The 16,665-nt window shown below is 40.0% G+C and overlaps 1 protein-coding gene and 2 long non-coding RNA genes across 7 annotated transcripts in view; 2 read left to right on the forward strand and 1 right to left on the reverse strand.

The window, feature by feature from the left end:
• Positions 1-549: 549 nt before the first annotated feature.
• Positions 550-3,849, forward strand: LOC111251074 (glycogen synthase kinase-3 alpha-like). Of its 4 annotated transcripts, none has more exons than XM_022807325.2 (6): positions 550-673; positions 1,263-1,548; positions 1,990-2,256; positions 2,411-2,786; positions 2,945-3,187; positions 3,469-3,849. In XM_022807325.2, exons 2-6 carry the CDS (start codon positions 1,295-1,297, stop codon positions 3,529-3,531), a joined length of 1,203 nt encoding a protein of 400 aa, XP_022663060.1. In that variant the 5' UTR covers positions 550-673; positions 1,263-1,294; the 3' UTR covers positions 3,532-3,849. The 4 variants fall into 4 exon arrangements, with proteins under 4 accessions (XP_022663060.1, XP_086846481.1, XP_022663059.1 ...); XM_086990355.1 differs by having other exon boundaries at positions 569-673; positions 1,209-1,548; XM_022807324.2 differs by having other exon boundaries at positions 627-757.
• A 4,268-nt stretch (positions 3,850-8,117) lies between these two features.
• Positions 8,118-13,124, forward strand: LOC147755278 (uncharacterized). Its single transcript, XR_015328663.1, has 2 exons — positions 8,118-8,412; positions 12,668-13,124. It is a non-coding gene; the product is annotated as an uncharacterized LOC147755278 (long non-coding RNA).
• A 2,594-nt stretch (positions 13,125-15,718) lies between these two features.
• LOC147755279 (uncharacterized) overlaps positions 15,719-16,665 on the reverse strand; it is a 57,284-nt gene continuing 56,337 nt past the window's right edge. For both annotated transcript variants that reach the window (XR_015329130.1, XR_015329129.1), the window contains 2 exons: positions 16,316-16,413; positions 15,719-16,074 (listed from right to left, as the gene is read on the reverse strand). This is a non-coding gene — a long non-coding RNA (uncharacterized LOC147755279). The remainder of the gene's footprint in view (positions 16,075-16,315; positions 16,414-16,665) is intronic.

The following is a 16,665-nucleotide window of genomic DNA, read 5'->3' on the forward strand; positions in this document are numbered from 1 at the left end:
ATTGCAAGCCACGTGATCCGCTATTATATGGTTGAAGCCGGCTGGTCTTTTGAGCATCGTATCGTTGTATAACAATGTTCTCAGCAACAAAAAAATTGGCCAAAAAATAGACCGACGATGGTGTTTCTTGTACACGTTTAAGAAACACGATAACGATTAGAATCGTCATAGCGTATCTGAAACTTTCGATTGGAGGCGTAAGCATTTCGTAACACATATAGCCTATGTGGATCTGTTTTGGTCGATATAGCTTCTTAGAAGCCACTGTAACAACCTAGAAACAGTTATCAAAATGTATTTGTAATAAAAAAAAAAGTACACATTCGTATTTCCTGTTGCGACTAGAGATACGCATGTTGGAAGCAAGATGAAATATCATCCCACTGTGTTGCTTGCTAACAGCGCCCTGATCGGTGCCGACTCTGTAAAAAAAAATTGTGTTTTACACCAGAAAAAACCTGTTCAAAACGCGACTCTTAACGTTAATAATTTATTAGACCGATCGTTTAGTTGCTGGACTTCAGGCTGATCAAGCGTTTTGCGGAAGTATTCTGGATAAAGTAAAATACCACGATCTAATCTCTCACCAGCTATAGTAATAGTCGATGTTACTATTTCCAACTTTCATACCGCTGCATAAACGAAGCGTTATTGCTACTCCATCGTGTAAACGGTGCGTTTTCTACGTACGAATATATGAGCGATTGAATATTCGTATTTACCCTCAGGGTAATTAGTACGTGCATAGTAATGGCAGGTAAAGCAAACGACGAACGAACGGTCGAAGAGTTACATAATTATTGTCAAGGGAGATTAAGAAGGCAGATTTTCTCGGAACGAGATATCACCCTGTTCTTTCGGAGTTTATGTCCATCCAGAATTAAACTACCTGATGTTGCTAGATAGCCTGTAAACGTAATAATTATAGACTATTTAGTAAGTGATAGTAATCACAAGGCATGTACGGTGATTCTGTATTGAAATAAACGCCCCCACAAGTTAGCTCCGGTACCCGTTACTCCGTTTTAGAGTCCTTTCACATCGCCTACCGTACGACCGCCCCGACAAGGCTCATTGATGAAGGCCACCGTTTATTTAGTTCCTTGTTACGTTATCTATGTCGTACTGTATCATAGGTGTAGAAACACTACGAATGGTACAAGCGTCTAAAGAAACCCAAACTTCTGTTACCTTATCGCGCTTCACAGATGTTTTCGTTTGAGCAGATCATTGCAAATACTGAATGTGTTTTTGTGAATTAGCATTGAATCGGGCTGGGAGCTCGCACGAAGGTATGCGAGAATCCCGTAATGTTCATCGACAAGGAGTGAGCGAGTTTGAATGTACTCCCGTTGAAGTGAGTCGAGAGAAGAGAAATGGTGAAGAATGGAACCTGGTTATAATGCGGAAAGCAAATGATGGTGCCAAAGTGAAAATGACGTACAAAGAAATTGCTGATGTTGGTAAAGGGACATTCGGAACTGTGAGAAAGATGATTACTTTTGAGGGCTCAACATTTGCTCTCAAGTGTCTCGAGCATGACCCAAGGTGCCACATAGATAGACACCTAGAATGTACGTTTCCTAGACATTCGTACAAATTCGTTTAGAAGAGATTCAAGTCATTTGATTACGGTATTTCATGATAAACAACAAATCAACGACGTTTACTCCTCTTACCTAGCGTATTTGTGATTTCTATTTAGAATATGCCGAAACGATTAGGTCAAACGTACCATGTTATACTAAGTATTTGATAATTTACCGCACTTATAAATATCTACTAACATGTTACTGTTTCGGAAGCAAGGTCAAAAATTCAAATAAAATGGATATAACATTATAAATTATGATTGAATAAATAGCCAACCAGTTTCGTGATAAAGATTTTTATATAAAAGACGATTTATTTATAAACATTTATAAAGACCCGTGCTCACGTCTTCTGGTTGCATGAGTAAAGGTCTCCACATTGCAATCCATATTTCAGATACAAAAACCGGGAAATCTCCATTATGAAAGAATTGGACCACTGCAATTGCTGTCGTCTATTTTACTACTTTTCAGAACAAATAGACGAAGGAACCGCTGACCTGCGCATTAACCTCGTTATGGAATTCATGTCTGACAATTTAGCAGCACTTTTATATAAGTACCGACGAACAGGGGATGAAATCCATCCCTTCATGATTCAGCTCTACCTCTACCAGTTGTTGCGCGGCACCGCGTATATGCATTCGAAGAAAATAGCCCACAGGTATTTTGTTGTTTCTAGGAGGAAAACTTTATTAGTAGTGGGAGAAAATTGAGTAGAGTATCAAAGTGTAACCATTGTAGGGCATAATAAGCCTGTACTCCATATAGGCGACAACCCATTCAGGAACTGTGTATGCGCCCCTTCATTTTTTCAGAGACATTAAACCGCAAAACATTCTCATTGAGACATCGACGTCGTTGTTGAAGCTGTGCGACTTCGGTTCAGCAAAAATGCTGAATGAGGGTGAACCGAACGTCGCGTACATCTGTTCCCGCTTCTATCGAGCGCCTGAATTAATCTTGGGTAACACAAACTACGACGTGTCAGTGGATACTTGGGCGGTGGGCTGTGTATTCGCTGAACTGTACCTTCTCAAGCCACTATTTCTTGGCGACTCGAGCATAGATCAGCTAACTGAAATCATCCGCGTACTCGGGACGCCGACAGCAGAACAAATGGATAAACTTCATCCAAGATTTCCTAAAATGCTGAAGAAACGCGAACCGATGTCGTTAAGTAAAGTTCTAAAGGTGGGCTATACGTCTAGTTGTTGACGGTGATCCTCATAAGACATTTTAGGTAGCCCCAGTAACTACACACTGCCTGCATCGACGTACCTAGTCTACATAAGTAATAAATAATTTAAAAGCGGGCTTTTTTACTGTTGCATGGACGGACGTTTACTCAGAACAAACCAACGCCGAAAGCGATACACCTGCTAACGAAAATGATACAGTACACGCCCGACTGCCGCATTCGTTGCTGGGAGGCATTAGCCGAGCCATTGTTTGATGACCTTCGGCGTGTGGGAGCGAGGCAGCCAGATGGGCGACCGCTACCCAACCTCTTTGACTTTACGCCTAGGGAACTTGAACAGAATCCTGTACTGAATCAGCTGCTCGTCCCAGCTGAGTCTGGAGCCGAGATTCAGGTAATTAAGAAAAATGTTTTTGTTAGATTCATTTCGTAACATAACAAGAGTTTACTTAACACGGGACTAGAGACACTTGTCGCGAAACAGCTGGAAACAAGCAAGATAACCTCCTAGAAATCACACTCATTATATTGTGAGCTTACTTGACATGAAGCAAGTTCCTTCTTTGTGGTAAGTTGTTGGCCTTTTGGATTCCATTCTATATGGATGAGCGCCAACACTACTGCACTAAATGTAGCGCAATAATATGCAGCAATTTCAATTTTCCTTGTTGGCAGCATTCGAAGAAAAAAAAAAGTCGAAAGGATAAGCGAGAGAAGCCTAGCGGTATGGTGGGATGAATGCGAATGAAGGCGTCGTCAATCGAACTGGGTTAGCAATCACGAAAAGTCACGTCCCGTATACGCTGGGTGTCCTTCCATTCCAAGGAGATTGACGTCATGGTCAGTGGTACGAACTAATCGCAAGACAGTCCTTTAGCAAAGACGGTATTTTAAAAAAGAAGATAATCATAATAACAGAGTAATTGGCGGTAGAGTGAATTTTTGAAATTAGTGCCAAATTGATAAAAGTAGAAAGAACAATTTACGTGGACGGTGGGCAAACAGTTTCGCATGGTAAGCGTGTCAAGGCTACGTTGAGAGAATAGCTGCAATAAAATGACGTTGAGTACGTTGCTTTCGAGTGTTTTTTTCCTATTCGTGCCGTTTGATACAGGAACTGTTTTCAAACGCATCCCGTAACTAAGTCTACTGAAAAGTTTCTTTTACGCAATAACTACACTGCGTTACTCAAATATGCGTTCAGATAATAACTGCTACTATTAGCTACTTTTCTTTATACAAACGTTTAAAGTTTAATGAAACGGGGTGATTCATTGACAATTTGAATGTTCACCAGCTGATGCTCCGCACGTTATCTAGAAGCGTTTCGAATTAAGGTCAAGTACTCAGAAAAAAAATGGAAGATCACGAAAGCAGTTCTCGAAAAAAAAATATCTGTATTGTTGAGTGTTTATTTTTTTCGAAACATATATATATATAAGTAAAAAATAAAAATATATATATTTATAAATTAAAAAAAAATTAACTTTTCAAGCAAAAAAAGTATCTCAAATGAGCCGTGCGACTCGACTCATTCTTTATCGTGTATCCAAAGAAAGGTTAATCTGTCGCGACTATATAGAGACGCGGTCTATTTCAGCTACGTTTTTTATATATATTTTTTACATTTGTGTGGATCCTGTGTGTGTGGGACAGCAGCAGCAAGCGAACTTCCTAACCTTTGTACGTAAAGTACGTAAGGTACGTAAGCGGTTACTTATAAATGAAGCACGTTTCGGTAGCGAAGTTCGCATTTTTGGGAAACAGAACGACATTCTGGCCAGGGAAACACTTCTGAGTAGCTTCCGCGTAAATTTCCTTCGCACCTGAAATACCTCTCACCCTCTTACTATTGCCACGTTTTGCTCTGTTTATTTTCCAAATGGATCTCTCATGCTCAACTGTGGAGCCAGCCAGTAGACGCACCGTCATTCATAAACAAAGATGCACCTTTTCTAGACACCAAGTTATCGGAAGTGAGGGCTCGAATGGCTTTCTCCATGCTTTCCTTTTTCCATGGTGTGACACTGTTTCATGGCTATACGGAAGAGACCCCTCTTAGCTTGGGTTGAATTCGCGTAATTTACAAACCGGAATCACCTGCAGATCTTCCAATAAATTGAGGTAGTATTCCCTCTGGATTGGACTCTCCTTTTATGCATGGCTATATTCCCGTAAGTGCAAACCGTTTTAGCTTTATAAAAATGTGACTTATAAATAAATGGGTTAATAGGATCATAAACGTTCGACCTTTACTGGCTAAAATAGGCACTATTTCACCATCAACGAATTATTGTTGTTGTTAGCTACCAGCAAATCGTTGTCAAATTCTATGGAAAACGTCCTGTATCTTAATTTTCTCTATTCCATTTCTTGAACGTTTGCTGAATTGAGCCGTGTTCATTAGCAAGAAAAGGTTTGCGAGAAAACGAATAGTAACAACAGCAAGCGTATGTATTATCAGTATAAATTCAACAGATAGATTTTTCCACTGGTTTTTGGAATGTGCCCTTCCCCTCTCTGCAAACTGAACTCAAACTCAAACAAAAAAAAAATGTGCCTGAAGTTGTCAAGTACAATGTTTTTTCTGCCCTGCGATCTGAAGTTACGTGACGCAATATATTTGCCATGTAACTAAGAGAAGGCTCCGGCAGGTATGAGGACAACGTATCAAACAAGATGTGCTCCGCAATAAACACGCACCAAACTGAGTACATTGAATTAACTGGAAGCTTTATATATAACTTCCAGCATTACTGAAGCAAATTCTATTTGTTCGATCTCATTAGATTTAAAATATTTTTGTGAAACGCCGAAAAAAAGTTATGCAGTAACTATCAAGTTGGTCTCGAGAAATATCTCTAAGTTATGCTCGATGCGACTGCTAACACAATCAAGCGACGTGAGACCAAAGGGCTCTATATCTTTGAAGCAAAATAGCGAATAAGACGGACAACGTTTCCGAATTTCGCTATCTCTGTTCGGTCTTAACTGGAACAACTAATGACTTGAGTAACGTAAATGGTAACGTACATCTATATGTACATCTAGGGGGCCCGTAGAATTACGTTGTTCGTTCTTATCTACTTACGCATTTCTGTTTAGCTTGTAGGGTTAGTATTCATCACTACTGTGATTAGATCGCATCGCCTTTTAATAAGACCATTCTTACTTGAAACGATACATCATCACGAAAGCGGTATTATCTTTATGTAGGTCTAGTTTTGTAAACAAATTATTAGCGGCATAAAATAAATTTGATTCTTAAGCGGCTAAGTTTGATATTCAAAATTTCAGTCGTTTTTACTCTAAGAGGTTTTCGCAACATCACTCGTTACTTAGAGTATCTGTATGAGCACATTTCTTAGTAGCAAGATGGCGTGTTTCTTTAGTTCTCTAACAGTTTGGCGGGTAATGTATTCGCGTTCTAATCCTAGAAACATGTGGAGATCTAGGTTCTCGAACTCGAGTTCGAACTCGCGCATAGACACACTTCGTCTCGTGCTGGAAGCCGGACATCTTACGGTATACCTAAAGGCGGTATCAAGGCGAGGCATAGCGCACAATATTGTAAACTCGGACCCACACCAACATTATAATCCTCTTTCAGACAAAATTATCAGTTGATATCTTCTCGCATATGCAAACAGTTACTTTGCCTTAGTGTTATAATTAACACTGTGGCCCTATCATTAGCCAACCAAACAGGTCACGTAGGTACCATAGCGTACCAAAACACCTTATGAAATTATGCGGCACTCAGAAGCTGAGATCCTTTTTCATCCGTGCATTGGCGTAAAAAAGATCAAGTCGCTCTTTAGAGCCCTATACTTTGGAAAGGAGAAGAGCTAAGCTCCTTTTAACGTCCAATATGATGCTTTAATCCGTAGTCGTTAAACATAGTAGTTAAAACATTTAAGGAAATTGACGACTTCATTTCTAACGTCAAACGAAGGTATCGACTAGGAGTCATATTTATATGCGTTCCGCATAACGATGTTTTAGCGAGGGCTTAGATCGCTTATTTTTAAGACAATTTTTTGTTTCAACTACCCCATCCTCTTACAAATAGTGTACGGAAAACATGACCACTAAGGCCAGAAAATGAGAATGATTTCGAAATGGTTTGCATGCTAAAGATGCCTCCCTCTAAAGGCTTACTTAGCCGAAAAAAGAACTCTTCCTTAAGAATTTCTTTTCCGTCTATATTATAGCGGTCATTAATTCATATCAGGTCTCTCAAATTTTTCTATTTCCAGTCTTTCACCCTTTGGAGATTCGAAGTCAATCGGGCGTTCTATAAAATGTGCTATCACAATATCCAGATTGTACAGTTTAAACAATCTGACTGAAAACTCAATTACAAAATTATAGACCATACAAATATTTCATATTCTTCTTGAAGAGGGAAGATTCATGTTACCGAAGAAAGCATTAGGTCGACTGCATGCAGTATCGAGGAGAGCAGATGACATCCCACGCCGAAAATTAAGCACGCGGAAGTTTATACGACGCAACTGTGTAAACTGGTTGAAGTTCCATGGGTCGTTTTTCCCTCACCGAGTGCAATGTTGTACATTATAGTTCTCTATAACTATCCAACCGCCCGTCTTAATAGCCTAATCTACTAGTGAATACACAAAAGTCTTCATGCCAAGCTCCTCACCCCACCAACTAAAATACCGTGATAAGCAAGCACACAAAGATTTTAAAATCTCTACTTGAATGCGTTTTCAAGTTGGAGTAGCGTAGCATCGACGCTTTCCATCCTCAACATTGGTGCTCTTAGTAGCTAAAACGTGTGGTAAATACTTTTCAAAAAATTCCATATTACCCTAAAAGCTGGCTGCGGTGATCGAAAAAACACCGCTACTCTCGTGGCCCACAACGCTTTACCAATATATGTCGAACTAAACATATGCGACCTCAATTAAACCACAAACTCCAGAAAACACGTATATTGGCGATGATACAAAGCTAAAGAAGTGGATTCTTCCGTTAATAACGTTATTCCATGTTAGAGTGTATCGTTTATGTGTGACACCTATCGTAGTCAGTTGAATGTTCCTTAGTAGACCTGTGGTAAAAGGGTAACCTGTAGACTAACGTGTCCAATAAAGACAGGTGTTGGCTTCCTGCCAAAGTTTTGAGTACAGTGAAATCTATTGCAACGGATTTTTTAAGTGTCTTCTTTCCCGCTATCTAGCTATACTCAATCCAGATAACTTCTTCACTATGCGTCTTCTTTTCTAAGAAAGGGCTTCTTCCTTCGCTCAGCTGCCCTCTTCACCATATTAATATAAATTCAACCTTTTTTAAATTACCCTTTTCATTGTCTAAATTTCTCTCAGCGCCTCTTTCCGCAATTACCTTCCACGCCGTAGGATGAGCGCGCGTTATTTTTAAAATTTGGCCTCTGGAATTTCAGCTCGCGAAGACCTGCCGTTGTTATCTAGCGTCGCGGCTGGTACAGCGCCGATTCAAAATGTCGTCAACACCATTTAGCACTGGTCCGCGTCGGAAGCGGCCATCCACGGAGCAAACGACAACGGCTACTAGCATCACACAATGGATAGCTAACGCTTTCATCCCTGTGTTGCTAAAACGTAACGCTATGTCGTAAGTAGCAGCTTGTTGCTTTTTTCCGACATATTTTTAACGCTAGGGGGCGGTGGAGGCGGCAGCAATAAAAGGAGCAGCTGTTTTGTCCAATGGTCCACCTACAACTAGGAATAGCGAATCGTAAATGTCGAATCGTAAATCGAAAAAAAGTGTTCGCTACGAAAACTACGAAACGAAATTCATACGTTTAGTTAATTCATTCGATTTTATGCTCCCGTCATCGCTTTAGTACTCCACCGTCCGACAATATAGACGTTAGGCTTGCGATCGAAGCAGCGTAATTTTTAAAAATATTATAGATCGCAGAGACTATCGGTGGCTGTATAAAAAGAATGTACACAATTAAAGGTAGTATACGAAGAGATACATCATCAGTTTCGATCACTCAAAAACTATAAACCTCTAAAAATTTAAATTTCTTGTGGTATATTCTGGTTTCTGATTAACGACTAAGACAATATTTGGTCTAATATCGCGATCATGGACGACTCGTCTTCATCGAATCGGCTGATCGTCACTACATAGCGTTAGAGTTGTAGAATATTGAGCACTATTGAATAAAGCCGAGCTATATATTGAGTTCCTCGCTTGTTTGAATAGGTTCCGATAATAATATATTTGGAAATGTTTTAAAAAAGAAAAAACAAGCCATATATACGGACCAACACGCTCCAAGCGATGAAACGCGTCTACTAGAATGACGCACATTTGCATCGACTGTTAAGTTCTTACCCGACTTAGGTAGTGTTTTTCCGGGTGCTTGGTCAGATCCAACTTAGCACATTGTGTTCTTGCATTAGGTGGTCTAATACATGTCTTTTCATGACACAAATCCGCATCGGTGTGTAAATGCTGTTCGGGTAAAAGGGTAAAACCATTGGTTATCTATTGGATACATGGCAGACTTCAGGAGATGCCTATGCGCGATGATCGTCCTGAGTAATAATGTCGTCGTGATTATTGCTACCCTCGGCTGCACTGAAGTCAGTTATGGCACGAATTCGTTATGCGAGTGTTGACGGAAATTGACAGACGAAGAAAAATCGTTAAAATATTTTGTTGAAACAACCCTCACTCTATAAGAAGTGGTCCAATGCATAACTGTCAAAATAAGTTGATAGGAAAAATTTTCGCTTTTCTGCCATCGTGCTAGGTGCATAAAAACTGTACATAGTCGGTATGTATTGTTGAGTCTTTGTGGGACATCGAATGACTTCCAATAGGCACGATTCAATTCTCTAGGAAGTAACATGTTTAGGCTCCCTAACTGAGCCTTAATATTCTTCGGCGAGAAATATTTAATTTTCAATGTGACATCTTTGTAATGGTTTGAAAAGTCCGACCTGCCTTAACACAGGACCTGATATTCTTGAAGAACTTTTTGTCGCACTCACCGATATGCGTGTGCTGGTCATTTCCTACCAACTTGTACAAACGACGAAAGAACGCAGCGCAATAGAAGCACAATCTCGCTTCGAAAGTTTGCTGGTGGTAGGGTTGACATAAAGCGGTCAAGTGTGGTCAAGAACCTCTTTAAGCCGAGCTGGTAAAGGTAGATACGAATTTCGGCTAAAGCGTTTGACATCGTCCATAGCAATAGGTTGTTGCTTGCTGTCGCTGTATGTTCCGTCAGGTGACATGCGTCCGTCATTGTTCATATGGCAATTACTAGGCCTTTCAATTTCGCATGAGGGATCGTGCCCAAAACGCAATGATTGAGATAACAGTGTTGAAAACGTATATTCTAATAATCTGCAGCAAGATAAGTAATGCTTGCCACTGCTGCTGTTGCTCGTCCAGCATTTTTTTTTTGTACTAGTAGTTCCTTAATAAACTTCCTTGATAAAATCACGACGACACGGAAAATCTGCGCGAGAGGGGGCGTTATAGTTTATGAATAATCAAACAGTACAGCTTCAAAATTAATCTCTGTAAATTCAAAGAAGTATAACTTAAAGTAATTATACTTTTGCCGACAGCTGGTACATATTCATCAAAGTATAATTTTTCATTACTGTGAATTGTAATTCGAAAAGTGAATTACCACCTTTAACTTTTCCAGTTGTAATTACGGCTTTGGCAAGGAGACGTTTGAACTAGCTTCGTAACTGGTAGCGACGCGTCATCTGTATTTACCACAAGCAAAAGGAAAAAAAAAGAAGAGAGTGCGAAGAGTATAGCTTTCCGGCAATATATCGTACGACACAGTTATTAACAATGCAAGACCGATTTCGCATCTCCCAATGGCCAATGGCAAATTCACTGTCGGTTCCGTTAACAGTAACAGATCGCATAGCGGTTTCATCAGTTCCTGGTTGTTGTTATTATTGTTGCGTTCGTATCTCGCCTCCAGCAGTTGTGCTACTAGGCGTAACGCTATCGTTGCTGCTCCTGCTGTGATTATCTACGTCTTTTTTTTTCAGTATATTTCTTTTTCTCCAGTATAACTTTCGCCAGCGGCAGTAGCAGTCTGCTATGTCGGGTCGTTTCATCGTCTTTCCATTTTCATACATGAGCTTGCGCGCACACAATTCGACGCTGTGCTCATCCTCTACTTAAACGGTTGAGTTCAGCACCGTTATTATCACACACACATGCGTAAATATTGTGGATTTTAGTAACAGCGGCGGCGCTGAAGGCGATGGCAAAGAACTTCAACAGTACCTCACCGCGAAGCCTTGACTAACTCCGAATATTTGGAAATAGTCAATGGCATACGTAGAGCTTATATGCCTCGCTTCGCAAACCTCATGTAAAAAACAGTCTAGTCGCAGTCCAGAGCATTGCTGCTATCAAAGGTAAAGACAAACAAGTCATTTTACCATCGGCAATAGGCAGTAATGATAACGCAGTTAAAAGTGATACCCGAAATCCCCATGATGAGGCCCGGAAAATCTGTCGACGGCGCTAACTTTGAGGAAAGCGAAATGTCGTTCCCAGTTCCTCTTACTACGAACGTGAAGAAGACGGAAGCAAACTGTACGTCGTGCGCTCAGCACCTCGCAACTTCTACTTGAGGTGTCTTCAATTCGATAACCAGTACAAATGTTGAGCTCTCCTGAACAGTTGCCGGAGGCAGCAGTAAGGGCAAAAACATCCTTCACCGTGGCCAACCGTAAAATCAGGAGGAACTTTTTCAACTTGGTGAAATTGACAAATACAATGCAGAATCTTTAATTACTGCCAAAACTGCCTGGAGTACAGGCCACACAGTAACGCTAATGCCAAGGAAGCGTTTGTGTGATCTTTGTCGCGACATAAGTCCGTTTACTTTGAAAATCGTAGCCAAAATTATTTACGATGTATTTATTATCAACTTCCGTAGCTGCAAGCTACACAATGTATATACACTGCAACAGAGCGGACTAAATAATGCAAGTTGGATAATATTATTTTTATTACCAGTACTTTATCGAAGGTGTAAGTTCTGATATTGACGAAAACCTTCTGCTGCTCTGATCGCTAGTTGCTCTTGGCGTAGTAAACTGAAAGGAAGTGTTTACAACAGCTTTGTAATGTTCCTATATCACATTAGAAGGACATGATGCCATTGAGAGACTGCTGCCGTGGCCACTGAACATCAACAACATCAATGAACGTGAAGAAGGAAACGACGAGGCTACCGCCGACGAAGCATTGACAAAGTGAGCTCGAGACGCTCACCAACAACAACGATGCGTGCGAGCAAAGCACTCGACCCTTTACAGCGGCGACGGAACAACAAAAACCTTCTCCTTATTAAGCGTTCTCGATCGCTTTGTTTCTGTACTGTCCACTGATAAAATTGTAATAGTTTGAACAGAGTAAGCGAAGTTGGGAGAGCTGTTGTAATAGCAAAATGAATTTGGCCTACTGCTGGCAAATTATTAAGTCATCGAGTAGACGATGACGACCAACAAACACAAAAGCTGTTCTCCCCAGCCGAAATCCGTTGTTAAGCTAAGACCTCGATGATGAATTGACGAGTATACGATTCACTGTATAAAAAATCATCGTTGAAAGTTGAAAAAGTCTAAATGGGCGATCGTTATAAAAACGCAACGGTTGTATTTGCGGTGTTAAAAGATTTCAGTGCTTAGGCGCTGTTGGTGCTTAAACGAATTTCAAAAAAAACTTTAATCGTAAAAAACGCAGACAGTTAAGGACGATTCGCTACGTTGTGAAACTTAACGAATTGAAACACGTGCTATCTTCCTTTGGCGTTACTTATCAACTATTATTCATACTAATACTGCATTTATTTTTTGCGCAGCCGTCCGTAGTGAAGGCGATCAGTGGCGTCCGAAACAGCCACGATAAACATCGACCCCGACCACAATTGGAAGTCCCCTAACCTTCATCAACATTTTACGAAGCTGCATTTGGCTATGTTAAACAGATATGAGCCATTCTTTATGGAACAGGCTCTAAAGTACCTCCAGGAAAAAACTTGACGACGGCTAGGAAGGCGACTGCCTCGCTGTTCCCAGGTCGACAAACAAAAATGCAGCAAGGTCGCTAGTGAACGCAGAATGGTGGAAATTACACGGCAGCGTCGTGAGGTGCACGAGCAATCTATATTTTCGGATATAGTCGAACACGATTCCGACTGTGTTCTGTTTCAAACTTCATCGTCATATGTTAGAGTTTATGAAAGGAATTTTTAAGGAAGAATGAAAACCAGAAGTGAATATGTTTATTGAATAAAAAAATAACCGCAACAACAAAAGCATTACACGCTTATTAATTATATAGCTGGCTATGCGGGATAGATAAAGAATCTTGTCATTACATATTAAACAGCTTCTCCGCAACGATGGCAAAACTCTGAACACTGTAATTCCAGAACTTAAGCATTCAAAACAATGCGCGACCCACGGCAGGCGAGAGGGTACTTGAAAAAGGTCTCTCGCGTTGCGAGAGGGAAGGGCAGTTTGGAGATGGAGAGAGCTCTGCCCGAGGAGAGAAAAGTCCAGCAGGAAAGGGAATGGAAATGTTACCTGCGAAGGGTAGCTGGGAAAGCGGGATACACGTCCGTTTCACTAAACCTTACTATAAAAACGAGACGTTTAAAAAAATTTAGGTGTTTTTGATGGAAAACGATGTTTTATTTAAGCTAAATCACACAACGCAGGCACACTGCATTTTATGTTTCCTGTAAATCGTTTCAAAGCGGGTAATTGAGTGTCGTGTTTTTCTAGGTTTCTTTCACTCCTAACATACAGATTCTATTCTCAAGCAGATTCCGTGTTCCTGTCTCCCTGAAGTCTTAAATTGCTTTAACCAACCTACGGTTTATTTATTACCATCGGTGTAGTTTATTTCGCATTCATAGAAGGCCAGTTACAAAATGTTTCGCTGTAAAGTGCACGGATAGAAATGTCCTACTATCGGGCAAACCACAAAAGAAATGTATATCTTCAAGTAACGGGGTCACATTTATACGCAGGTTTCCTGAAAGAAATGTATCCGCTAAAATTTGTCAGGAGGTGTACTTCCTGATCTGCACGGACTTAAATGCAGTCAACAAAAAGACTCAATAAATTTTTCACGTATTCTTGAACTTATTATTGTGGACTGCGTTATTCAAATATAGTTTTATTAACGACCTCATCGGAACTGATCCAAATATTTACTACAAGGTTTATTTCAAAGCATTCTCGACGTTCGTTACGCTGACTGCATCTCATCAGGACCTAAGCACATCTAGGAGATTCATTGCATTACCGCGTTCCGACGACACAAGCTAGGAAGACGCGATAATCGCAATCAATATTACATCTGGAGTAAATTATAAGGTCCACGTTTTGTAGCTGTCAAAGCTTACTCGTCCAACCTCAAAAATACTCTCCTTCAATCTCAAGTCGAAGCAGAGATCCTAATAACCTTTTACGCTTAGACATTTTTTCCCTAAATGGCAAATCCTTTCCAAAGCAAAAAGAAATATCATTCTCGTTACGATAGAGTTGTTTCTGGCTGTGACGAGGTCCTGTTTGTACCTAGATACATTTGTACTGTCCTAATAGAAGGCTGATCCACTGACCAGACATCATATGATGTAAATAAACACTGGCTCCGCTTTATTTGTATTTAGTGTAATTGGGCTATCTGAATGGTAGCATAAAATAGACTCGTCTATCGAACATGAAACTACACTGATACAGAACGTGTGTCTCAATTAATTCTATATTTTTAGTATACCGAAGGTGAAGGGACGATTTACATTTTGGAATAGTTTTGACACCTACGTGTGCGAAACTGCCATTGTATCAGTCAGTTCAGGTAGACAAGAAGAGTCATTTTTTGGATCTATTTACGCCGAAAATTTTGTATTTGTGAGAGATAAAACAACGATAAAACTCGAGATTAGACAGAAGTGCGTATGTGTGTAAAAGATTGGTAAGTACGCTCGGTTTAAATGGTCGCAGTATACATTTCCGAGATTCGTTTTCGTCCCTAATATCTGTGTATGTAATCTTGCATCTGATTGGTAATCTAGCTCTTCATTTCTTATATTTTCTGCCAGATGCGGCAGAGACAGGTGAAACCAATGAAAGGGTGGATAATGCTATAAGCGTCTCTTCGGCCCCCCTCCAGCCTGCCTAGTGTGTCCCCCTTCCCCCAGCACGCAGTGCATGTTAAGAGATTCTGCATGTCAATTTTTTATGCCATACCGATCACTTCTCTTGATCCGGTTATGTCTATGCATATGTATCTCTTTGTGGTCATCGTATCAAATATACACGAGCGACTATTTCGTTATAAAATGTGTCTATTTACAAACATCCCCTCATATATAGAGTGGATATGCGCATTTGATTCTATAGTAACTCTATTTGCCGTCCTTGGCAGTTTAGGAAGATTGATGCATTGCAAAATTGATTTCCCAAACGCTTCTGATATATGTCTATGGATTACTCCCTGCCCGTTCGTTTATGGATCGTGCGACTTTCGTGTGATATATATAGGGTAAGGCAAAATCTTGTGGCAGTTTTAAGATCTAATTCTAAGATCTATTTCACACCTAGTAAAATAGCCGGAGACATAGACACTTTTGCAATAGGAAGCAAACCTACTGTGCAACACATCGATAGCGAAAGCAACGTTATATCATACTTATAATTTTATGTTCTAATGCTTTTATCTACTGCTTTTAATAGCTTTAGTACATATCCAGAGTACCCTAGCTACGACTTCTACGGTGGTTATTCGAATGGTTTTATTGACTAATATCGAAATACCCGTTATAATAGCATGCTATTATGTAAAAAAGTAAAGTATTATGTAAAAAAAAAAAAAAAAAAAAAAGGGTATTGGGGTGCGTATTCGAATCGGTTTTTATTGCAATATTTTGCGCATTTCTTGCCAATTTAATATGTGACAAATAAAACTTACCAACTGTTACTAAACTTTTGTTTCACTCTGTATATATAGATATGCTCGACAGCGTATCTGAGGCAAGGGTTACTTCTGGGTTACAGAACTGGGCCTGAACGCCTTTAAGGATCAGCCCTAGATGCAGCTTGAAGCTGGGATGGCTAATAAAGTATTTAATAGAGATTGCGATTTGATAAACGACGTATGTGGAAGCGTTTCATAATTACATGGGGCAAATCTGTGCCCTTTGATGCCGAATTACTCTCGGTATATAGAAGCAAGACGTGCACACATAGATGTCTTCTAAAATAGAGATTCAGAAAACCTTAAATTACTGAAGGTAACCTTGTATGTGGTAAAATGAAAGTACGTTCTTTACTATTGATATCATCACGGTCAGACATTGATTGATTCATGATAAATGAATATTGTCATCTGGCTTATAAATATTGGCGAAGTAAATACCCTACCTATATACCTAGCTATTGAATAGATTCTTGCATGGATTTTTACTATTCTCTTTCAAACAGTTGGCACGACTTACCTGACTGACACACTGATTTTATATTCGGCCGCCATCCGGCTGTTCTTTAATAACAAGTATCCAGAATATCACTGGGCCTTGACAAAACTGTCGGGACTCTGAAAAATCAATGTATATAAAGGAGTCTAACTAATAAAGGATTGCGTATTTTAAGCCGCTACGTACGATAAAGTACCTTACAATATTATAAACCATACTGTACGCATGGCTACATATGCTTACATACGATCACTGTTGTACCCGCCAACCTTTATTGAATTCACGGAATAACGGCAGAGTTGTTTAGGATCCATTTTCCAGGGAACGTGTCAAGCACATAGGTCTTCTTGGTCGCATGCCCAGCAGTCTCA

Source organism: Varroa destructor, unplaced genomic scaffold (genome assembly GCF_002443255.2).
Source record: "Varroa destructor unplaced genomic scaffold, Vdes_3.0 BEIS01000005.1, whole genome shotgun sequence".
In the NCBI taxonomy this organism is placed as follows: domain Eukaryota; kingdom Metazoa; phylum Arthropoda; class Arachnida; order Mesostigmata; family Varroidae; genus Varroa; species Varroa destructor.

Coding starts and splice junctions, on each gene's coding strand:
- LOC111251074 (XM_086990355.1), top strand. CDS start 1,244: ATGTGTTTTTGTGAATTAGCATTGAATCGGGCTGGGAGCTCGCACGAA. Junction 2,257..2,410: donor TCGAAGAAAATAGCCCACAG/GTATTTTGTTGT, acceptor TCATTTTTTCAG/AGACATTAAACCGCAAAACA. Junction 3,188..3,468: donor AGTCTGGAGCCGAGATTCAG/GTAATTAAGAAA, acceptor CCTTGTTGGCAG/CATTCGAAGAAAAAAAAAAG.